Raw genomic sequence first — 25,909 nt, 5'->3', positions numbered from 1 at the left:
AATAATTTGTAACCATTGAAAATTAGAGAATGTATTAATTGAGAATTGCATGATAGAAGAATATATTTGCAATCAATAAGACACATTTTGGAATCTTTGTGTCCATGAGTGTAGTTCTGCTAGTGAAGGCACTGCTGCTTTGTAGACTCCTTATGCTAAATTATAATGTTGTTAGACATGTGATCATCTGAACTCTGTTATCACTTCTATGCTGGATGTCCAAGGGCCATTGCACATACAAAATGTTTCTGATTGAATGGGCCACAAATGCTAGAAGTCTAATGGCCATCAAACATGTCTCGTTCAGAACTTTATGAGGGAGTTAAGGAATCAAAGAATTGTTGCATGTCTAAGTGCCCATCGGTCTACACTTTAATGACAATTTAAAGTGGAAGCGGATGTTAGATAGTAATATTAGGCAGGATAGAATCACTGTGCTGGGCCTTGAGATATTGGACCGCAATTGTGGGGACGTCTAAATTTCACCAATGCCGTAAGCATACCGATTGGTGGAACGTAAAAGTGGTTAACATGTATTACTCTGTACTGGAAAGCAGCTGCAAGGAAGCTATGGAAGTGTTCTGTGCATAGGAAAGACCCCAACCACCCTATGCCATTAATAATACATTGTACCTCTCCCAAGTGATATTGGCAGCTACCCAACCCCAAGAGACTGACCCCTCTAACATTAATGGATGACCTTAAACAAGGGAATTATGAAAGCACGCCCTTGAAGGGATTTTAAATACTGGTCCTTTCCTAGAAATTATTGAAAACGCATCCTTTCCTGGGAATTATACCCTGGGAACCTTTAAGGGGTTAATTGAAGGGAATTTGCGTAAATGTGTTCAGTCAAGCAGAAGTGTCACTCTGGACTTACGGCCTTCCTAAAGCTGTTATTGAGAATATTTTTCAGATATTAAGATCCTTGCAAACTGCTTACTATTTACATGAGTTTTATAAATAATTTAATTTGGCATTTATATGAACGAAATGTCTATTCTACTTGTTTATATTTATATCTGTACATTTCTTAGTGATATTCTAGAAGGTTCTATGCGAGTTTTTATTGGATCGGAGGAGATTTTAGCAAATCTATTTTTTTGAATGGTTGATTTTGCCGATAATATATGCGTGCAGGGGCCCCCTGTAGCACCTTCTTAATCCCCCTACATTAATTATTATCCTAAACCCACCGCCCACATATATTTTCTGCAAACTTCACTAAAAGAATTGTGATGAATTCTTCTTCGACTAATTCTACTGTGGCAAAAACTGCTGTAACATTCTAGAAGGGGTGAGCAATTGCAAGAAGCCTTGGCACTGCTCCAGAAGTAAGTGCGGAATGTACCCAAACACAGAACCTCATGCAGTATCTGAATGTCCCGCATGAGAGACTGTGGGGGCCATTGGTGCAGGAAATGAGGCCTGGTTCTAAGGAGGAAGCGCCAGCTCTTTGGTATCTTTGTGCATTACCACGCTTTCGTTTTGTGTGCCTTTTCAGTAGGATCAGATGTGTTAAGCAATTAGCATCTATAGGGAACAAATAATGAAAATGATGTGAGCCGTCGGCTGTGATATGCCGGGTCTTCACGGGATGGGGTTGGGAGGATAGCTCAGGGGCAATGTGCTTGTCTTGGAAGCAAGAAAATGCAGAGCAGCACAGGTTCAAATCCTGCGCTTAGAGACTGGTCTCTGTTGTTAAGCGTGTTAGAAAAGATTAATGAATTAGTTCATGCCATTTTTCGCTCATATGGAAATAATGTATAGAAGCGATGTTTGTCTTTTTGCGTTCAGGGTGTTGAACATATGCTTCTATGGATCATAATATTGTCTATTGCTCAAATGTTTACGTTGTGTTTAGGGAACGCGGAGGGATTAAATGAGAATTATTTAAATAATCTATATTATGTGTGTTCTTTGATTAAAAATAGATTGCATTTTGACTTAAGAGCTTGTGCCTGTGCTGGGAAACCAGAGGTGTTGCATTCACAGGAGGCCGGGAAGATTCAGGTCATGGCCCAATCATGCGCTTCTGTGGATGGCCTTTTCGGAATGTGTGAGGGACAAGTCTGAGATGCGCGAGGAGGCGGCAGGATCAAAGGGGAGGGGCTCGGGAAGAGATGATAGATCGGAAGGGTAGGGCTGGGCATGGAGGCGGGTCAACCTTTCAGTTTCCTGTTCTTAAGCGACAACAGCTTGACCATCTCTCCTCCCAGGAATTTACAAAACTCACACGGCCTTTGGAAGAGTTGCGAGTCTTCTGGGCTCTCGGTCGGTGGCGCGTGGGTTTAGCCATCCTCGGTGGGTACAATTTCTCTCTGAGGAACCCAACTGCCCTTGGATAGTCCTGTATTTTTCTAGACCCACTTTGTGAACTAAATTGGGTCCATGGGGCAGTCCGTTTGGCTGCTGTCCTCATACAGTCACAAGCATTGCAGTACCATATGCAACAGTAGTCTGGCGTGTTGCTGGCATGCAAGACTGGTGCCCACCCTTTCCAAGGCCAGCAGAGATAAAATCAGGGCATCTCGACCTGCACTGTTCCATCCTGACATAGCACGTGACACCCGGGATCTGCATGACTCCTTTCCAATGTAGGTGCAGATCTGCCCACAGAGGTGAATCAGACACCACCTGTGTGCCCTGTAGGCCTAGTGCAAAGGTAACAGGGTGCATGTTGTTCTGCTTACTTTGTAAGAAAATAAGTGCCAGGGCCCACACACTTCTTTGCACGCCACTGACCCATGGGGCGGGCAGCTCCCATCCCACTGGCACCACCCATGCCGGCTCCATACAGTACTGGCCACTGACACCTGGGACGGGCAGCTCCCAGCCCACTGGCGCCACCCATGCCGGCTCCATACAGTACTGGCCACTGACACCTGGGACGGGCAGCTCCCATCCCACTGGCGCCACCCATGCCGGCTCCATACAGTACTGGCCACTGACACCTGGGGCGGGCAGCTCCCAGCCCACTGGCGCCACCCATGCCGGCTCCATACAGTACCGGCCACTGACACCTGGGACGGGCAGCTCCCAGCCCACTGACGCCACCCATGCCGGCTCCATACAGTACCAGCCACTGACACATGGGGCGAGCAGCTCCCAGCCCACTGGCGCCACCCATGCCCGCTCCATACAGTACCAGCCACTGACACATGGGGCGGGCAGCTCCCAGCCCACTGGCGCCACCCATGCCCGCTCCATACAGTACCAGCCACTGACAAATGGGGCGGGCAGCTCCCAGCCCACTGGCGCCACCCATGCCCGCTCCATACAGTACCAGCCACTGACACATGGGGCGGGCAGCTCCCAGCCCACTGGCGCCACCCATGCCCGCTCCATACAGTACCAGCCACTGACACATGGGGCGGGCAGCTCCCAGCCCACTGACGCCACCCATGCCCGCTCCATACAGTACCAGCCACTGACACATGGGGCGGGCAGCTCTCATCCCACTGGCGCCACCCATGCCCGCTCCATACAGTACCAGCCACTGACACATGGGGCGGGCTGCTCCCAGCCCACTGGCGCCACCCATGCCCGCTCCATACAATACCAGCCACTGACACATGGGGCGGGCAGCTCCCATCCCACTGGCGCCACCCATGCCCGCTCCATACAGTACCAGCCACTGACACATGGGGCGGGCAGCTCCCATCCCACTGGCGCCACCCATGCCCGCTACATACAGTACCAGCCACTGACACATGGGGCGGGCAGCTCCCATCCCACTGGCGCCACCCATGCCCGCTCCATACAGTACCAGCCACTGACACATGGGGCGGGCAGCTCCCATCCCACTGGCGCCACCCATGCCCGCTCCATACAGTACCAGACACTGACACATGGGGCGGGCAGCTCCCAGCCCACTGGCGCCACCCATGCCCGCTCCATACAGTACCAGCCACTGACACCTGGGACGGGAAGCTCCCAGCCCACTGGCGCCACCCATGCCCGCTCCATACAGTACCAGCCACTGACACATGGGGCGGGCAGCTCCCATCCCACTGGCGCCACCCATGCCCGCTCCATACAGTACCAGCCACTGACACATGGGGCGGGCAGCTCCCATCCCACTGGCGCCACCCATGCCCGCTCCATACAGTACCAGACACTGACACATGGGGCGGGCAGCTCCCAGCCCACTGGCGCCACCCATGCCCGCTCCATACAGTACCAGCCACTGACACATGGGGCGGGCAGCTCCCAGCCCACTGACGCCACCCATGCCCGCTCCATACAGTACCAGCCACTGACACATGGGGCGGGCAGCTCCCAGCCCACTGGCGCCACCCATGCCCGCTCCATACAGTACCAGCCACTGACACATGGGGCGGGCAGCTCCCAGCCCACTGGCACCACCCATGCCCGCTCCATACAGTACCAGCCACTGACACATGGGGCGGGCAGCTCCCATCCCACTGGCACCACCCATGCCCGCTCCATACAGTACCAGCCACTGACACATGGGGCGGGCAGCTCCCAGCCCACTGGCGCCACCCATGCCCGCTCCATACAGTACCAGACACTGACACATGGGGCGGGCAGCTCCCATCCCACTGGCGCCACCCATGCCCGCTCCATACAGTACCAGCCACTGACACATGGGAAGGGCAGCTCCCAGCCCACTGGCGCCACCCATGCCCGCTCCATACAGTACCAGCCACTGACACATGGGGCGGGCAGCTCCCAGCCCAGGGGCACCACCCATGCCCGCTCCATACAGTACCAGCCACTGACACATGGGGCGGGCAGCTCCCATCCCACTGGCACCACCCATGCCCGCTCCATACAGTACCAGCCACTGACACATGGGGCGGGCAGCTCCCATCCCACTGGCACCACCCATGCTCGCTCCATACAGTACCAGCATTAATGGTGTTAAGGCGGCAAATACCACCGGTTCAGTGAGGGTGATGGATGCAGGTGTGGTTTACAGATCCCAATCCACATAACATATTGCGTCTTGAGATAATATAAATATTTAAGGGTTTCTTCATGTTAATATTTTGCTCTGATCCCATCAGTGGCAAGAGAAACATTTTAACAACCTATCAATGGAAAACATGCTTTCCTTCTGTGGGAAATTATCGGAGAAATGCAGGCGAAATGATGACTGAACTCATGAGTGTGCCCGTCCAACACGGCAGCAGCATCATCTTTCATGGCTTGGCACCCATGCCAGGCACTCCTCTTTGATATTGGACTGACCTTGTTCCTGCGGTGAAGCTGCTGGCTGGTGACTGTCCTGTTGCTGTCAACCCACCTTGCTGGTTATTGCAGTAGAGAATTTGCAGCAATGTCAAGCAGGCTGAGTGGAGCAGTGTGCGGGCGTGGCCAGCATCAGTGCCCAGCATTGTCCCCTTCTAACTCATTGTTATTCATGAGAATGGATAAATAGCCCCTCCCTGCCAACCTGGGGCATCAAGTTCGTGAATAACAATGAGCGAGCCCAGGATGCAGAGACCCAGGTGCAGACTGGTGTTTTTATATTACTATGACTGACTCTCGGTTAAAAGGATAAAGTTGCCAAAACACCACAACATAATAAAATGAGGATTTGCAATAAGTGCTGGGGCTGAGCCCTGGCAAACCCCTCCCCCAACACATAAATTAAGCACTGATGTTGCAAGCAGCCCTGTATCCCTGCAGCACAGCAGCGCTGCATGATAACCAGTCCTGGTGCCAACTATGCAGTCTAGGGTGATGCATAATGTACCAAACCCTGAAATACTTAATTGCACATTTAAACAAGCCAACCTATTCTGCTGGGGCGTGTATCAGCTTTAGGGAAAATGGCTGCTGAGAAAAGGCCAGCGGCCTCGTCTGTCATCCCAGGAGGTGTTGACCACTACCCTTCACTAGGCAACACAGGATATGCATTGCCCCTCAAGGCCTGGCCAATGGCTGCCTGTCAGAGTTTCAGGCACTGGGCCAGTGCAGCCCGGGGCTTGCGTTCATGGGAGCAAAGCTCAGAATCACTAGGCGGGAGCGGAGGGTTATTTCTTATTTCCCACCCAAACGATTCGCCATGGAGACTGTTTGACTTGATCGCATGCATCTGTGACCCCAAACATGTGAATTGAAGGAACTTCTGAAGAAGCCAGCCCCTTGTATCCTTCTGCCCTCTCTGGTTGGGTCCTCACAACGCTCGGTCCAACCTCCCGGAACATTGCCGATCGTTGCCAGTATGCCGAAACATCATGGTGGCGCATTCCTGAGTCCTCTTCAGTGGGTTTGTTCAATGTAGTTTGGAGAGTCCTAGCAATTGCTTACAGTCTCTGGGCACAGATTACCAGCACTGGAGATGTTGTGCCCTGGTCTTAGCCTTCTGAAAAGTATCGGGGAGGAGCGTGAGTCCTCAAAAGCTTGAGTCCTCAAAATGTTATGATACAGTCATAGTTTGCGCGGGATATGGCTAACGTTTTCCTAATTTCAGGGGTTGGCGGCCTCTCTCTTCTTCTTGCTGACAGATTGTATCCATCAGTGGTGATTATTGGATACAGAGGCTTGAGCCTCATCACTCCATCTTCTCGGGTTGAGTGTGTTGTTGTGGGTTGGATTTCTTCATGGTCTGTGTATTGCATACCAAGGCTTGGGCCTCATGACTCCATCCTCTCGGGTTGAGTGTGTTGTCGTGGGTTGGATTTCTTCATGGTCTGTGTATTGCATACCAAGGCTTGGGCCTCATGACTCCATCTTCTCGGGGTGAGTGCCTAGTCGTGGGTTGGATTTCTTCATGGTCTGTGTGGACTTGTCATAGTAAGTCTGGTGTCACAGGGTCTTCACTGTAATGGGCCGTGGGTAGCGGTCGAAATAGGGGTGGCGGTTTTCGGGGTCAGTCAGTGCTTTACTCAAATGTGCATGGGTGGGAGGGGCTTAGAATTGAAGATGTGGATCAAGAAGTCTTTTGCACCAATGGGCAGGCTTTAGATCAGAAGGGCAACGTCAACCTGCCACATTTATAGCATAACCAAAGAGGAGGGGTTGTGTTATTTAGGGGTGTGAAGAGCCCATGAGCTGTTAGTGACTGAGGGGATCTACTGAGGCTTACATGATCATGAGAAGCCATCCTGGTAGAGAAGGGTGCAAGAGGCAGGAAAGGAACAGTGAAGAGAAGGCAGGGGAGGTAGGGGAGAGAAGGGAAGGGTCAGAGGCGAGGATGGAAGTGAACCAGAAACAGGGCAGAAGAGTACAGGAGACTTGGAGGGAGAAATGTGGGCTACCGTGCTACCTTGTTTGGAGGTGGTGGGGCAGCACTTTGACCACCGCTGGGCATTCCCCTATTGGGGGGTAGGAGAGGTAGAGAGGGATCCACACCAGCTAATGGTGCACCAGGCTGTCAGGCATGTCTCCCCATTAGGCACTGAATGTGCAGACGTGCTGCTGTGGCAGAGCAGAGGGTCTCTCCAGAACACGGACCCAGAAAGGTTTGCCCTGAAATCGTCATTTGTTACTTTTCACCTTCTGGCAGCCCAGAAGAAAAGCCCTTGTACCTAAGGCGAATGCCATGTTCCTCTGACTTCCAGGAAATGCTGGAGACCTATTAGAAGAGACCCTCGGATGGGAAATGGGTGGAGGGGTCTCTGATGAGGTTTCTGAGAATCTGAAAATCAGAAGCTGTTACTCTGCTCTTCCTGCGATGGTCACATGCATTACAACAATTGCATTGAGAAAAGGTGCATTGAAAGGTATGCAGTGCATACAAGACATACAGTGGCATGGAAGACCTGCACAGGCTGGACATGTGCGCTGATAGGCATGCTACACATACAATGCAGTAAAAGTTGCCTTTAAAGATATTGAGGGCATAAAAAGGCATAGAGGGTGCATTAAAAAGTCACATGGCCATAACAAGTGCAGTAAGTGTGGGGCAGGCATAAAGTGCAAAGAAAACAAACGAAGACAAAGGGGTTTGATACATAAGAAGGTGCTGAGGTGCATTACAATTCAAATGTGGGGGGTAAAAGGTGTACTGAGAGGAAATAAGGGCTTTTTAATGAATGGTGTGTGTTCCAAAGCACTGGAAGGTATACAGGGAGCGTTGAAGGCATGGGCGGCATACACGTGCATGCAAGGTGCATTAAGAGGCCTGGTAGGCACTGGAAGCTCAAAGGTGCATTACAAGGCATGGAGGGCATCAGAGGCACAATGCAAGGCAAGGGAGCCATCAACAGACACACAGGGTGCATTAAGAGGCCTGGTAGGCACTGGAAGCTCAAAGGTGCATTGCAAGGAATGGAAGGCATCAGAGGCACAATGAAAGGAATGGGAGCCATCAACAGACACACAGGGTGCATTACCGTTCCCTGGACGATAGCCGTGTGGTCTGAGACGGCATCTTGACGAGGGTCAATTTTTTGAGGCGGGCAGATTTGCCGAAATCACCATACACAAGGTAAAATTCGTTAGGTAAGTCCTTTGTAAACCGATCGGTCCTCCTTAGGTTTGGTCAGGTGAGTCATTACCCGACTCTTAATTCAACCCTGACAATTTGAATTTGGCGCATTGTATCTGCAGACACAATTATTAACCAGGTAACACTGAGTATTTGAGAAATGCCTGGGAAATTGTCTAGCTGCTTTAGGGCATTATTCCGCAGCGATAGACAATCTTTGGAATTTAGCCGCCCGGCACCACAGGAGGGGTCGCCGGCATGTACTATGTACTGTAAACATGGCATTGGAAGTGTAGTATTTAATAAAATTTGGCACAGACAAACCAGACATGCCTCCGAACTTCAGTGGCCAGTCAATGGTAGTTTTGAGATCCCTCGTATTGAATATTTAGAGTCAGTCTTGTTAAAAAAGAAGGCCAGACCTGCAGCATTTGATGTTTTGCAAAATTGGAAAAGAGAAGCATTGCAGCAGCTCAAAAGTAGGGAAAAACATGTGCGCCGTCATAAAACAAATGCTGAAAAGGAGTTGTTATATGATCAGGACAAACAGTCTGAGTCGGTTAGGAATATGGACAGGGCTTTCTCACTCGGTATTCAGAAAATCTATCCTTCTAAAGATCTTCATGTTTCTGATGAGTTTATCGACAAATTGTTAAATGAACGAAGGCCTGGTGCCTCTGCACCACCTCCCTATGTTCCTCTTCCTCCTGCTGTACCTCTTCCTTCTGTCATTCCTGCTCTTCCTGCTCAACCTTTTGTTCCCATTCCTCCGGTTGTTGTTCCTCCACCTGCTCCTCTGCCTCTTCCCATTGCACCAGTAATAGTACCTCCATTGAATTTGCCTGCACCCTCACTCCCAAGTAGTTCTGTACCGCTTGTAGTTGATCAGGGTGCGGGGTTGAGGATTGTTACTCGTAATACTGTTCCTACAGAAAAGAAACAGGATTTGTTTGCATGGGCTAAGCATTGTATGGAGAGAGATGATCAAGCTAATGTTCTTGCCACACTTTCTAATATGGATAATTCTCCTGAGAAAAATGTTTTCATTGAAGGTTTAGGGATTCATTTATGTGTAATGTGGGGTAAATTAAATAATGCAGACCTCCCAAAAGGGTTGAGGGACCTGAATACTTTAGCGTTTTCAAGAGACACTGTGGAGAAGGTACATGAGCATGTTGAGAGGATATTTGAGTATAGAAAGGGGTTGGAAAGGTTACGGAATGAGGATGACGAAGAAGAAAGTATGTATGTACAGAAACGATTTCTTCCATGTCGTAAATCGACATCTGAGGAGGCGCGAATTTGTACAAAAGATGCGATTAGACGGATTTCAGACCTATCGATAACTCCAGTTGAGGTATATGACACATACAGTCAATATACGCTACAAATGCAGTGGAAAGTGATACAGGTAATGGTAGAGTACCTGCCGGATGAATGTGTAAAGAGAAAGGTTAGTTGTCCCACAGAGTTATTGAGCATTTATAAGAGAGCTTTTTCACTTGACACTTCTTCAACTGCTTTAGCGCTCGATTTAGCTCTGTTGCTTAGTAAGCATTCGGCGTTGCCTACATCTCAGTTGCCTATGAGAGAGGTTCCTCCGACATTTGTCCCAAAGGTTGAGATTCCTGCTAATGCTGCAGCAGGTATACCTGCTGTGGACATTCCTGCACATTATGTATCGCAGTTTGTTCACATCCCGTTTTCACGACAGGAAGTGAATACTATTAGACAAACTATTCCTGACATTAGGAAAAATCTGACATGGTTCTATAAAGAGATAGAGTCCGTTTTGCAGTCCTCAGTGTTTACCTTAGGCAACATTGATTTGCTATTCCCTGTACTCCTGCCTGTAGATTTGTGGAAACAAGTTAGAACTATAGACGATGTACCAGGTTTGGGAGATACATGGGCTAACATAGTTAGGCTTGATGGGGAAAGGCCAGCTGGTGAGAGACCACATCAGGTGATACTAACTTTGCCTGACAGAATCATTGCAAAACTGAAAACGCTAAATTATTAGAGAATTATTTGGGACAAGCTTACGGCCTGTGTCCAAGGAAAATCTGAGGGTGCTACCGAGTTCTTTAATCGGTTCGAACAGGTATTCTCGGATTTCAGTGGACAAGACTTAGGTACAGAGTCTGGGAAAAGATTATTTGTGGACAAATTTGTACGTGGATTGCTGCCTGACATCCAGTCACAAATTATGTCTTCTGAGAGCGCTTGGCAGGCGAAATCCCAATCAGAAGTACTGCACATGGCTCAGTACTACGAGAACCGTGTCAATAATGAAAAAGATAGAGTCGAGAAGAGAAAAGGTGATTTGAAGACTAAAGTATTGTTACAGCAAATTGTTAGATGCCCCAGATGGGGTAGTTCGCAGATTAGAGGTCAGTATGTTCCACAAGGGAATGTGCCCTTGGGTCCTGTGAATATTAACCTGTGTGTCTATTGTCGCCAGGAGGGTCATTGGCGTGCACAATGCCCCGTGTTTCGACAGAGGTCGAATAACACATTTGGAAATATGGGTAGATGATCCAGAGGTCGCCCGGGTGTAGGGGGCCCTGGTAGAGGCCATTTTTCGCAGGATCCCCAACAACCTTTTTCACAGGATAATCAGACATCGAGTGTGGATACTAGAAACATATTTGATCATCCTTCTGCTGCATATCTATCTGAAGAGCTTCCTTTTGATGATATTTTGTTTCGTTAGGATTGCCCGAAGCAGGGTTTGGAATCTACACCTATTCCCGTTAATCAGAAAGGTCCCTACGTTGAAATGGTAGTGGGAAATAGGAAACATCCATTTTTGATAGACACTGGAGCACAGAAGTGCTCCATTGATCATTCTCGGGTTCCAGACATTCCACTGTCAGGGCAAACCAATGTTTCTGTAGGGTTTTCTGGCACACCAGTTGTTTGTCCGGTTTCTTCACTGGTGCCTATTTCTTTGGGTCCCTTCACGGACCACTGTCCATTTCTCTTGACTTTGAATTGTGGAGAGAATTTGCTGGGGTTGAATCTGTTCAAGGAATTAAATCCGGTAATTCATTGTTCTTCTGATGGAGTGCGTTTGACGATTTCACCACAGCAATGTTCTGTTTCGCAATTCTTGACTAGACCTTTGCCGCCAGAATTCAGTAATGTACCAGAGTGTTTGTGGGCAGTTGATGACAATGATGTCGTTGTTTTGCAGATTGAGCCTGTTAAAATAGTTTTGAAACATGGAATTAAGCTGCCCCGTATTCCACAGTATAAGATCTCAGTTGAAGGCGAGCGAGCTTTGAAGAGCATTGTTTCCGATTTTGTGCATCGTGGGGTGATTGAGGAGATTGCAGGAAGTTTGTGCAATAGTCCGATTTTACCTGTGTACAAAAAAGGTGATAATGCAATTCCATTTCGTTTTATAATTGATTTACGTGCCATTAATAAAGTCGTCGCTACGCAATTTCCAATTGTGCCTGATGTGATGACAATATTAACCATGATTCCAGCTACGGCTACTCACTTCAGTGTTGTGGACCTAAAGAATGCTTTCTCCAGTATTCCTATACATGAGGATAGTAGATACTTGTTCGCATTCACCTTGGGGGGACGCTCATTCACATTTACTCGTGCACCTCAAGATTATACTGAGAGTCCTAGTATTTATAGTAGGGCTTTGAAAGAGCAGCTTGATACCCTTGGATTGCCCCCTACTTGTACGTTGCTTCAATATGTTGATGATTTGCTTTTAGCCGCTGACTCTGAGAGCTCTTGTAAAGAGGGCACTGTGTTGTTGCTCATCCATCTAGCTAAGCATGGTCACAAAGCTTCGCTTAAAAAGTTTCAATATTGTTGCCAGGAGGTCGCCTATTTAGGCTATCTCCTGTCAAAGGAGGGAAGAAGATTGACACCTGAAAGAATAAAACACATTTCTGGCGTGTCTGTCCCAAATACACAAAAGGAAGTTAGAGCCTTGATAGGTATGGCTTCTTACTGTAGGTTATGGATCCCAAACTTCTCACTAGTGATAAAACCGATGATGGCCTTGACGAAGAAGAGTATTTTTTCGCCATTGCCATGGAATACGGAGCATCAACATTAATTCGAGTTGCTCAAGACTGCATTATGTTCGGCGCCAGTTTTGGGCACACCGAACTATGAGAAGGCCTTTGTGTTGTTTGTGCATGAATGTGATGGATGTGCTTTGGCTGTATTAACGCAGGAACATGGAGGGAAGAATAGGCCATGCGGTTACTACTCTTCTGCCCTTGATCCTGTTGCATGCGCTTTGCCAAGATGCTTGCGCGCTGTCGCTGCTGCTGCTGCGTCTGTAAAACAGAGTGAGGGAATGGTCCTAGGCCATGATTTAACTCTGATGGTGCCTCACTCTGTAGATATTCTATTGAACAAAACCCAAACGCAACACCTCACTTCCGCACGACTGACAAGATATGAATTAATCTTGTTTGCTCCCCACATTCAAATTAGGAGGTGCTGCGTTCTTAATCCGGCTGAACTCCTACCTTTCCCGCAAAATACTGTTTGCAGTGACGAAGAGTCACATGACTGCCTGTATACTACTCAACAAGATACAAAAGGCAGAGTTGATTTGAGGGACACTCCTTTGGATAACCCACAAGGGGAGCTGTTTTGTGATGGCCCCTGCTTTAAACTACTGGATGGTACATCCACAGCTGCTTATGCAGTCACTACATTGAGTACGGTTGTGGAGACCAAGAGAATTACGCATAACTCTGCGCAGGCCGCAGAGATTATAGCATTGACTCGAGCTTTTGAGCTTTCCGAAGGGCTAACAGTAAACATATATACTGATAGCCAGTATGCCTTTGGGGTGGCTCACAACTTTGGGAGACTTTGGTCAGAGAGAGGGTTTTTAACTTCGCATAGCACCAAGATCCAACATGGCTCCCTGATAGTACAATTGCTTTCTGCGCTTGCGCTCCCTAGTCAGTTAGCAATCATTAAGTGTGCAGCACATCGCAAGATTATAGATGATGTAGGGAAAGGGAATGCTTTCGCTGATCAAATAGCTAGACAAACTGCCTCTGATCTCTTCACGGAGATGTATGTTTCAAGGGAGACTGTAGATGCCTATGCAATGGATGAGGGTGTTGGGTCTGTACGGGATATCCAAGCCGGTGCCACATTAGAAGAATCCAAGAGGTGGGCTGAGGGCTTGGGGAAACTCGATGATGATGGGTGTTGGGTGGACATGGTTAAAGGGAAATGGTTGCTTCCTAATGACTATATAGTAATGATGGTTACCATGGCACACGGTCCCACACATGTGTGCGCTCAACAGATCACGAGAATGTTAGAGAAAGTCTGGGTAAATGATAAGATTTCAAAAATTGCCCAGCATTATGTCCAAAATTGCATGATTTGCCTACAACACAATGTGGGAAAGGGGAGAGCAACTTTAAGAGGTAGCTTTGGGACTCCTTCTGTCCCGTTTGAAGTGATTCACTTTGACTTTATTGAAATGGAGCGATGTAACAATCTAAAATATGTCCTTGTGGTCATTTGCACCTTTAGTAAGTGTGTCGAGGCTTTCCTTGTTAAAGACGCTACAGCCATGACCACTGCAAAGACCATGTTAAAGGAATTCTTCCCACGGTTCAGTTTGCCGAGAGTTATCTGGTCGGATAATGGTTTGCTTTCAGACTATTGTAGCCAGTTGACTAAAAACCTGTATTTCATTTATCACCAGGTACGAGACGCTTTACCTGTGCGATACGAGGGCCCAGGCCACAGTATACAACCTGGAAGTTGGGTTTTGGTAAAATCCTTTGACCGATCTTCCTGCCTTGCACCTCGGTGGCGGGGCAAGTTCCAGGTCCTGCTGGTCACCCAAACAGCGGTGCGCATCGCAGGCCGGAAGCATTGGATCCACGCGACGCATGTCAAGAAACTTCCTCTCCCAGTGCCACACATTACAGAAGAAACAGAACCCCTCGCTAACGCTGCAACCAATGATCCCAAAGCAGTGAGTAGCACTGAGAGTGCGTCGGAGAATCTTTCTGAGCCCGTGAGGCTTGGGGAAGCTACCATTTTGTCTCCGCACTCTCCGAAAATTTTGCTCCCGGAAATTGCTGTCCCAACTTCACTTGCCTCTGATACGTTGCTTCCAATGGGAAGTGACGACATCTTGTTCTCGGATCAAACAATACCAGGCACAGCAAGATACAACTTCCGGCCACGAAGATAGACATACGGCACGGTTTTGCTGTGCATCTGATAGACATACGGCACGGTTCGGCTGTGCATTCAAGGAAGGAAAGGATCATCAAGGGCTTTCTTTTGCCCAAAAAGTTAAGGAAGGGGATTCTGTTGGCTAGGGGTTGTGGAAGGACTAAGAAGCTGCGCTACCATAGTGTCGCCAGCAACGAACATTGGGGTCGTCGATTGAAAATCTACAATGCCTGCTACCGCCACCGCTGCTGCTTGTATTGGACTTATAAATCAGGGGGTGACCAACTCAGACAATGAACAATGTGCCTGGGCCCCGGAAACGTATTGCTGTGTTTTTATGATAATATTTGGTTTTATAATAGTCACTGTCTTAGGCCTTTGGTATTTCAAAGAAACTCATCCTTTAGAGTCTTTGCTGCCGACTGAAATTGTACCCACTGTTCCTACAGCTTTTGTACATCTGCACACTTTGTCACCTAGGGACTCTCAGCATAGACAAAAGTATCACAATAATACTCTTTTGATTATTATGAATGCTACACATGCCATTTTTAATAAGACTAATTGTTGGATCTGCTCGCATTTACCGCAACATGGGGATAAGGGGCTAGGTTGGTATATTCACACTTTACCTTTGACAACTGCTTGTTATGCTTCTCTTAGAGCACTGTTCTTTGGCCGATGGAAGGATAGCATCTCTGGGAACTTTGATTGAACTAATTTGAATAGTTTTGAGAAACGTGTTCTGACTCCCCTGGGATGCTCGCTTTTCGCAAATAGGAGTAAGCTCAATATTGCTTCTATTAGGCCTTCTGATAGACTGTCTCGTCCTTTCCAATCTTTCATTTCCTTTAAAATGGCTCCGATAGGCAATAAGGATGCCGTGCCTCCTTCTTATACTGTTAAGCATAGCCTCGATTCAGTTTCTTTCTGCATACAGAGGAATGGCACCCGGTCAATGGGAAATTTTAAAGGTTGTGCCAACGTTGCAAATTTGACTGGGGAAGACAGACCTTTGTATGTAGGCGAACCTGTCTATTTTGTTTGCCGTAATGTAGCATATCCATGGTTGCCCAGGGATTGGCAGGGAACTTGTTATCTAGGAATCCTGTTACCTGGGGTGTTTATAGCAAGTACTGTAGAGGTTTTGAAGGCTCGTCCACAGCGGGACGAGAATGGCGACACTCCAGCACAGGTTTTAGGAGATGTAGCGAAATCATTCCTTCCATTCTTTGGGCAGATAGTGAATTCCGAGGATATCAGGAAACTAGCAAGAGTACTGGAGAGAACCATCAAGCGGACCACAGATATACTCTCTAATATGACTTTAGAGCAGAAAGCGATCAGATTGGTAGCGCTTCAGAACCGGATGGCATTAGTTGTCATTCTGGCTGAACGTGGTGGAGTATGTAAACTAGTGGGGTCCGCTTGCTGTGTTTTCGTACCGGATTCCTCCCCAACTAGTTTTAAGGCAATACAGAATCTGCACATTCTTAGTTCAGAAGTGCATGTTCCCGAGGGAAATTGGGATCTTAGCGCTTGGTTCTGGGACTTCTTGCGGTCTTGGGGTTGGAAAGTGCTTTCAGTGTTGCTGATTATTTTGGGAATTCTGCTATTTCTTTGTTGTTGTATCCAATATCTACCAAGTATATGTTCAACGCTAGGGGGATGTTGCGCTCAGGCGATAGGTACAATAAGACATAAAGTGTATGCCCCGGATAAAACCTCTAAGGAGTATGTACTGAAAGAGATCTTAGTAAAAGATCTAATGGCGATAGATATTTCTGACAGCTATTCAGGGTGTATGGACGATGACACATGGAGTTATTTGCAGGGAGATCAGAAGTAGTTTAGCACTTGGCATAGGCCAAAAGGAGGGTTTGTCAAACTAGAAATTATATCGTGCCTCCTATTGCTATGAATATATGTATATTGGCCTACGCCAAGCTGCTAACAAGCTGCTTATAAACTACATGTGAATAAACTCGCATTGCAAGGTCCTGACCTTAGAAACCATGTAAACTGTCATTTTGGGTCAAGCCGCCATTTTAGGTTTTCTTGCTCTATAAAGTCACCATGTGAGCTAAAATGGTAGCCTATGTTATTCAGAACAGAACTGGATTGTCATGACCTCTGTACAGCTAATGTATAACTTGCCTGCAGGCCACTTGTTAGGGTCATGAGCTGAGACCTTGTCCTTCTGCTGACCTGTGTGCAATGGATTACCTGTATCACCGAAACTGATCTATAATTGAATGAGAACACCTGCTTAACTATATTGTATAAATTAAGTCCCGCATTGTAATGTTAGGCCTAGAGCATACACTAATATACATATAGATGAGCAGATGAACTAGATTTGACCTGGCAAGGGACCCTAGAGCAGTAACTTATTTATGGAATGGTTAACCCAAAGGAGGGCTGAACAGCAGGCTTGAAATGTATAAAAGCCTGACTGTTTCAATGAATATTTGCACTCACTGAGCACACCGAACCACGCCGGAGTTCGCTGTGTTGTACTGAGGGTCGATAGCTATCTGAATTTTGTTTTGTTCTTTTGTAACTGGATTCAGTATAAAATAAAGTACTTTGTATGTTCCTTTGTAACCTGTGTTTGGTGTGTTTACTTTTTGGTTACCCTGCCTCATATTATTTCCTTGTTTTCACAGTAGGCACTGGAAGCTCAAAGGTGCATTGCAAGGAATGGAAGGCATCAGAGGCACAATGGAAGGCATGGGAGCCATCAACAGACACACAGGGTGCATTAAGAGGCATGGTAGGCACTGGAAGCTCAAGGGTGCACTGCAAGGCACGGAGGGCACCAGAGGCACAATGAAAGGCATGGGAGCCATCAACAGACACACAGGGTGCATTAGGAGTCCTGGGAGGTAATGGAAGCTCAAAGGTGCATTGCAAGGAATGGAAGGCATCGGAGGCACAATGAAAGGCATGGGGGCCATCAACAGATACACAGGGTGCATTAGGAGTCCTGGGAGGTAATGGAAGCTCAAAGGTGCATTGCAAGGAATGGAAGGCATCAGAGGCACAATGAAAGGCATGGGAGGCACTAAAGAGGCCCCCTGGGAGCATGGCTTTATCTATTCACTGTGCTGGCCCTGAAAATGAAGAGCTGAGAGCTCCTGCAGGGGGGCACAATAAATCTGACAGGTCTGGGTGCCGCAGGTACAAAGACAGGCTTTGGGTAGGAGGCAACAAGGACACTGGGGTGCACTCATCTTCCCTGCAACACAACCTTGAGTGACATCCTGCAGCACTCCGTGTGAGAGTGCATGTAGTCTATACATCCAGTGCCACTGCTGTGGTGGTCCTCCACTCTGCTTAGTGCACCGCTGTTGTGTTCATTACCGCTGACACTGCTGCCCCAAATCCATCATCTGAGCTGAGGCTTTGCCTTTCCCGAATGGACTGCATTGTTATTTTTTCCCCACCACCTGGACTTCAAGAACCTTCGTCGCAGTTGGTACTGAAACCCACAGCTCTGGTGCACTACAGAGACTGAGAAAAGGACCTCATTTGCGTACATTTCTGGGCATCATCAGGTACCTTCAAGCGCTAGATTGAAAAGGAGTGTGGGAGCCCCTCTACTGAGAACGAACATGGGTCTAATGCTCCGTTCTATGGAATTTCTCCCACTGAGGGGGGTCTACAACCACGTTTGAGCTCACTGCACCCTTCACAGAGGAGAAATATCAATTTTTCCCACCCACCTGGGCAGTCCAGCACTGAAATGCTAGGCCATTCTCCTCTGAACAAGAGTACCACCAGCAACCCCGGGCACATGTTTCAGCCTTGTTAAGCTGCCTTCAAGAACTAGCCCAGTGGAAGACACTGGAAACAAGGCACTTCTGTACACAGACAGTAACTGACATTGCTGTTCCTATATATGCTATCACTGTCATTAAGAGAGATATTCATAATGTAAACAATACTTCTGTTGTATAGCAATGTTGCCCTGTATCTCATCCACCCCTCTTCCCTCTTAGGAGTTAGGCCGTCATCGCCTAACCACGTTGGCCCACGACAACCCAATGAAGCTAAGGGAAGCCTGTTTTGCTTAGATCCGGAAGTGAACGGAACTCTAGAACACAGGACTGTGGAAACCCCCCGATACCTGGGTGCAGCAGTGGACATCTAGTGACTGACTCAGGCAATGACTATCACAGCAGATAAAAAGCACACCGTCTCACAAGGTCAGGGAGGCCAGCGTGAAGAAGACCAAAGCAGTGCCGCCCACTCACAAGTCCAGCCTCAAAGCACTTAAGGTGGAAGAGCTGCAAGAAACATGTAGGCTGAGGAAGCTCAAGGAGCATCACCTGACCAAGGCCGCCCAGGTGGAGAGCGTCCTACAGTCCCAAGGAGAGTGCACTCAAGCTCTGCAATCTAACAACCAGAACCATGTAGGCTGAGGAAGCTCAATGAGCATCACCTGACCAAGGCCGCCCAGGTGGTGAGCGTCCTACAGTACCAAGCAATGTAACAACCAGAACCATGTAGACTGAGGAAGCTCAACGAGCATCACCTGACAAAGGCCGCCCAGGTGGAGAGCATCCTACAGTCCCAAGGAGAGTGCACTCAATCTCTGCAATCTAACAACCAGAACCATGTAGGCTGAGGAAGCTCAAGGAGCATCACCTGACCAAGGCCACCCAGGTGGAGAGCGTCCTACAGTACCAAGGAGAGTGCACTCAATCTCTGCAATCTAACAACCAGAACCATGTAGGCTGAGGAAGCTCAATGAGCATCACCTGACCAAGGCCGCCCAGGTGGAGAGCGTCCTACAGTACCAAGGAGAGTGCGACCAAACTCTGCAATGTAACAACCAGAACCATGTAGGCTGAGGAAGCTCAACGAGCATCACCTGACCAAGGCCGCCCAGGTGGAGAGCATCCTACAGTCCCAAGGAGAGTGCACTCAAGCTCTGCAATCTAACAACCAGAACCATGTAGGCTGAGGAAGCTCAACGAGCATCACCTGACGAAGGCCACCCAGGTGTAGAACATCCCACATTACCCAGGAGAGTGCACTCAAACTCTGAAATGTAACACCAGAACCATGTAGACTGAGGAAGTTCAACGAGCATCACCTGACGAAGGCCGCCCAGTTGGAGAGCATCCTACAGTCCCAAGGAGAGTGCACTCAAACTCTGCAATGTAACAACCAGAACCATGTAGGCTGAGGAAGCTCAACGAGCATCACCTGACGAAGGCCACCCAGGTGTAGAGCATCCCACATTACCAAGGAGAGTGCACCCAAACTCTGCAATGTAACAACCAGAACCATGTAGGCTGAGGAAGCTCAACGAGCATCACCTGACGAAGGCCACCCAGGTGGAGAACATCCTACATTACCCAGGAGCCTGCACTCAAACTCTGCAATGTAACAACCAGAACCATGTAGGCTGAGGAAGCTCAATGAGCATCACCTGACCAAGGCCGCCCAGGTGGAGAGCATCCTACAGCACCAAGGAGAGTGCGACCAAACTCTGCAATGTAAAAATCAGAACCATGTAGGCTGAGGAAGCTCAACAAGCGTTACCTGACGAAGGCCACCCAGGTGGAGAACATCCTACATTACCAAGGAGAGTGCACTCAAACTCTGCAATGTAACAACCAGAACCATGTAGGCTGAGGAAGCTCACCGAGCACCACCTGACCAAGGCCGCCCAGGTGGAGAGCATCCTACAGCACCAAGGAGAGTGCACTCAAACTCTGCAATGTAATAACAAGAACCATGTAGGCTGAGGAAGCTCAACGAGCATCACATGATGAAGCTTGCCCAGGTGGAGAGCATTGTACAGCACCAAGGAGAGTGCACTCAAACTCTGCAATGTAACAACCAGAACCGTATAGGCTGAGGAAGCTCAACTAGCATCACCTGACGAAGGCCGCCCAGGTGGAGAGCATCCTACAGCACCAAGGAGAGCGCACTCATACTCTGCAATGTAACACCAGAACCATGTAGACTGAGGAAGTTCAACGAGCATCACCTGACGAAGACCGCCCAGGTGGATTGCATCCTACAGCACCAAGGAGAGTGCACTCACACTCTGCAATACAACAACCAGAACCATATAGGCTGAGGAAGCTCAACAAGCATTACCTGACGAAGGCCACCCAGGTGGAGAACATCCTACATTACCAAGGAGAGTGCACCCAAACTCTGCAATGTAACAACCAGAACCATGTAGGCTGAGGAAGCTCACCGAGCACCACCTGACCAAGGCCGCCCAGGTGGAGAGCATCCTACAGCACCAAGGAGAGTGCACTCAAACTCTGCAATGTAATAACAAGAACCATGTAGGCTGAGGAAGCTCAACGAGCATCACATGATGAAGCCTGCCCAGGTGGAGAGCATTGTACAGCACCAAGGAGAGTGCACTCAAACTCTGCAATGTAACAACCAGAACCATGTAGGCTGAGGAAGCTCACCGAGCACCACCTGACCAAGGCCGCCCAGGTGGAGAGCATCCGCACCAAGGAGAGTGCACTCAAACTCTGCAATGTAATAACAAGAACCATGTAGGCTGAGGAAGCTCAACGAGCATCACATGATGAAGCCTGCCCAGGTGGAGAGCATTGTACAGCACCAAGGAGAGTGCACTCAAACTCTGCAATGTAACAACCAGAACGTATAGGCTGAGGAAGCTCAACTAGCATCACCTGACGAAGGCCGCCCAGGTGGAGAGCATCCTACAGCACCAAGGAGAGCGCACTCATACTCTGCAATGTAACACCAGAACCATGTAGACTGAGGAAGTTCAACGAGCATCACCTGACGAAGTCCGCCCAGGTGGATTGCATCCTACAGCACCAAGAAGAGTGCACTCAAACTCTGCATTACAACAACCAGAACCATATAGGAAGAGGAAGCTCAACAAGCATTACCTGACGAAGGCCGCCCAGGTGGAGAGTGCACTCAAACTCTGCAATGTAACAACCAGAACCATGTAGGCTGAGGAAGCTCAACAAGCATCACCTGACGAAGGCCGCCCAGGTGGAGAGCAGCCTACAGTACCAAGGAGAGCGCACTCAAACTCTGCAATGTAACACCAGAACCATGTAGACTGAGGAAGTTCAACGAGCATCACCTGACGAAGACCGCCCAGGTGGATTGCATCCTACAGCACCAAGGAGAGTGCGACCAAACTCTGCAATGTAACAACCAGAACCATATAGGAAGAGGAAGCTCAACAAGCATTACCTGACTAAGGCCGCCCAGGTGGAGAGCAGCCTACAGTACCAAGGAGAGTGCACTCAAACTCTGCAATGTAACAACCAGAAGAGAATGAAGTGGAAAAAGCCAGCACCATTGAGCACAACCTTCTGTATCGCCTTGCCCATCACCTGCAGTTGAAAGCCTCACAGCCTTTTTACCTGAAGTGGAAGCAATTCAATCCAGGGTGGTAGAACTGGAAATACAATGCATGTTGCTGGTCTTCCCATTGACTCCAATTTGGCAGAGTGCCATCTACTTGCTGTGGTTGCAGTTAAGTGTGAGGCTCACCAAGTAAACCAGAAGAGACAGTAACCTCCCAGAGATGGGAGGACTCATGAAAACAGCAACTCACAAAATGGGTGGCAACACGGGCACCAACACAGATGTTAGGTGCCCTAGGAACACAAGCCTAGTGTCCACGGTGGTGGTGTGTCCAATGGCACCAGCAGTGCACAGGTGGAGATCAATGGAATTCTTGGGGAATGACCTGGACATCCTTGGGAGGATCCCAAGCGGTACACACATAGGATCCTAAAAGGTATCCTAGTCAATCGGCAGATGGTAAAAGAGCCATGCAACATGGGCACCAGTACAGAGCAGAAACAAAAATGTTTAGTACAAAACATTCGACTAACGGTTCTAAACCTCAAAGACAACGTTAACCTGCATTTCACAGATCATTAATCAGTCTCTATTCAAAGCTTTATTTCACAGTGAACATATCCACCCAGGTCACTAAAATGGCTGACAGACTTTCCCTTAAGTCTTATGGTCCATACTCTGAACAACACACACTCAGTTCAAAAAGCTCACCAGAATACTCTGAACAGCACACACTCAATTCAGATAGCTCACCAAAATACTCTGAGCAGCACACACTCGATTCGGATAGCTCACCAAAATACTCTGAACAGCACACACTCGATTCGGATAGCTCACCAAAATACTCTGAGCAGCACACACTCGATTCGGATAGCTCACCAAAATACTCTGAACAGCACACACTCAATTCGGATAGCTCACCAAAATACTCTGAGCAGCACACACGCGATTCAGATAGCTTACCAGAATACTCTGAACAGCACACACTCAATTCAGATAGCTCACCAAAATACTCTGAGCAGCACACACTCGATTCGGATAGCTCACCAAAATACTCTGAACAGCACACACTCAATTCAGATAGCTCACCAAAATACTCTGAACAGCACACACTCGATTCGGATAGCTCACCAAAATACTCTGAACAGCACACACTCAATTCAAATAGCTCACCAAAATACTCTGAACAGCACACACTCAATTCAAATAGCTCACCAAAATACTCTGAGCAGCACACACTCGATTCGGATAGCTCACCAAAATACTCTGAACAGCACACACTCAATTCAGATAGCTCACCAGAATACTCTGAACAGCACACACTCAATTCGGATAGCTCACCAAAATACTCTGAACAGCACACACTCAATTCAAATAGCTCACCAAAATGCTCTGAGCAGCACACACGCGATTCGGATAGCTCACCAAAATACTCTGAACAGCACACACTCAATTCAGATAGCTCACCAGAATACTCTGAGCAGCACACACGCGATTCAGATAGCTTACCAAAATACTCTGAACAGCACACACTCAATTCGGATAGCTCACCAAAATACTCTGAGCAGCACACACTCGATTCGGATAGCTCACCAAAATACTCTGAACAGCACACACTCAATTCAGATAGCTCACCAAAATACTCTGAACAGCACACACTCGATTCGGATAGCTCACCAAAATACTCTGAACAGCACACACGCAATTCAAATAGCTCACCAAAATACTCTGAACAGCACACACTCAATTCAAATAGCTCACCAAAATACTCTGAGCAGCACACACTCGATTCGGATAGCTCACCAAAATACTCTGAACAGCACACACTCAATTCAGATAGCTCACCAGAATACTCTGAACAGCACACACTCAATTCGGATAGCTCACCAAAATACTCTGAACAGCACACACTCAATTCAAATAGCTCACCAAAATGCTCTGAGCAGCACACACGCGATTCGGATAGCTCACCAAAATACTCTGAACAGCACACACTCAATTCAGATAGCTCACCAGAATACTCTGAACAGCACACACTCAATTCAGATAGCTCACCAGAATACTCTGAACAACACAGACTCAATTCAGATAGCTCACCAAAATACTCTGAACAGCACACCCTCAATTCAAATAGCTCACCAAAATACTCTGAGCAGCACACACTCGATTCGGATAGCTCACCAAAATACTCTGAACAGCACACACTCAATTCAGATAGCTCACCAGAATACTCTGAACAGCACACACTCAATTCGGATAGCTCACCAAAATACTCTGAACAGCACACACTCAATTCAAATAGCTCACCAAAATGCTCTGAGCAGCACACACGCGATTCGGATAGCTCACCAAAATACTCTGAACAGCACACACTCAATTCAGATAGCTCACCAGAATACTCTGAACAGCACACACTCAATTCAGATAGCTCACCAGAATACTCTGAACAGCACACACTCTATTCGGATAGCTCACCAAAATACTCTGAACAGCACACACTCAATTCAGATAGCTCACCAGAATACTCTGAACAACACACATTCAATTCAGATAGCTCACTAGAATACTCTGAACAGCACACACTCGATTCGGATAGCTCACCAGAATACGAACAGCACACACACAATTCAGATAGCTCACCAAAATACTCTGAGCAGCACACACTCAATTCGGATAGCTCACCAAAGTACTCTGAGCAGCACACACTCGATTCAGATAGCTCACCAAAATACTCTGAACAGCACACACTCAATTCAAATAGCTCACCAAAATACTCTGAGCAGCACACACTCGATTCGGATAGCTCACCAAAATACTCTGAACAGCACACACTCAATTCAGATAGCTCACCAGAATACTCTGAACAGCACACACTCAATTCAGATAGCTCATCAAAATACTCTGAGCAGCACACACTCGATTCGGATAGCTCACCAAAATACGAACAGCACACACAAAATTCAGATAGCTCACCAAAATACTCTGAGCAGCACACACTCGATTCGGAAAGCTCACCAAAGTACTCTGAGCAGCACACACTCGATTCAGATAGCTCACCAAAATACTCTGAACAGCACACACTCGATTCAGATAGCTCACCAAAATACTCTGAACAGCACACACTCAATTCAAATAGCTCACCAAAATACTCTGAACAGCACAAACTCAATTTAGATAGCTCACCGAAATACTCTGAGCAGCACACACTCAATTCATCTGAGCAGCACACACTCAATTCAGATAGCTTACCGAAATACGAACAGCACACACAAAATTCAGATAGCTCACCAAAATACTCTGAGCAGCACACACTCGATTCGGAAAGCTCACCAAAGTACTCTGAGCAGCACACACTCGATTCAGATAGCTCACCAAAATACTCTGAACAGCACACACTCGATTCAGATAGCTCACCAAAATACTCTGAACAGCACACACTCAATTCAAATAGCTCACCAAAATACTCTGAACAGCACAAACTCAATTTAGATAGCTCACCGAAATACTCTGAGCAGCACACACTCAATTCATCTGAGCAGCACACACTCAATTCAGATAGCTTACCGAAATACTCCAAACAGCACACACTCAATTCAGAAAGGCACACACTCAATTCAGATAGCTCAACTAAATGTTCTTAAAGGCACACAGGCCAATCAGTAATTGCATTGAGTCCCCATGGCTGATGACACTATACACTCCATATCCAAAAGGTTTCCCGTTACATATATGTATTCACCTTTGTCAATCGCCTACTCTAGGACCACCTGGGATGATCCATAGAACTCTACAGCTGAGCAGTTGTTATGCCGAGTTACGATGTTGGGTGGCTTCATGCACATGTGAAATCTGTGCTCGAAAATACGTTCCTCACCTTGCATAGTGCATGGGTATAGAACCAACTAGATTATATGCCTACCCTTACAGGTGGCACAAGGATCAGCTTGAATGAGTTTTAGGATGAGT

At 47.8% G+C, this 25,909-nt stretch overlaps 1 protein-coding gene across 1 annotated transcript; it reads left to right on the top strand.

Annotated features, from left to right (window-relative positions):
• Positions 1-22,581: 22,581 nt before the first annotated feature.
• LOC138525905 (protein starmaker-like) lies at positions 22,582-25,584 on the top strand. Its single transcript, XM_069636192.1, has one exon. It carries the CDS (start codon positions 22,582-22,584, stop codon positions 25,582-25,584), a length of 3,003 nt encoding a protein of 1,000 aa, XP_069492293.1.
• The last annotated feature ends 325 nt before the right edge of the window (positions 25,585-25,909 follow it).

This window comes from Ambystoma mexicanum, chromosome 7p (assembly GCF_040938575.1).
Source record: "Ambystoma mexicanum isolate Mex_15411 chromosome 7p, UKY_AmexF1_1, whole genome shotgun sequence".
Lineage (NCBI taxonomy): Eukaryota > Metazoa > Chordata > Amphibia > Caudata > Ambystomatidae > Ambystoma > Ambystoma mexicanum.
Note: the sequence above shows the minus strand (reverse complement) of the source record. Positions and strands in the feature narration are given on the sequence as shown.

Excerpts from the sequence above, each read along its gene's own strand:
- LOC138525905 (XM_069636192.1), top strand. The coding sequence starts at position 22,582 with ATGGCTGACAGACTTTCCCTTAAGTCTTATGGTCCATACTCTGAACAA.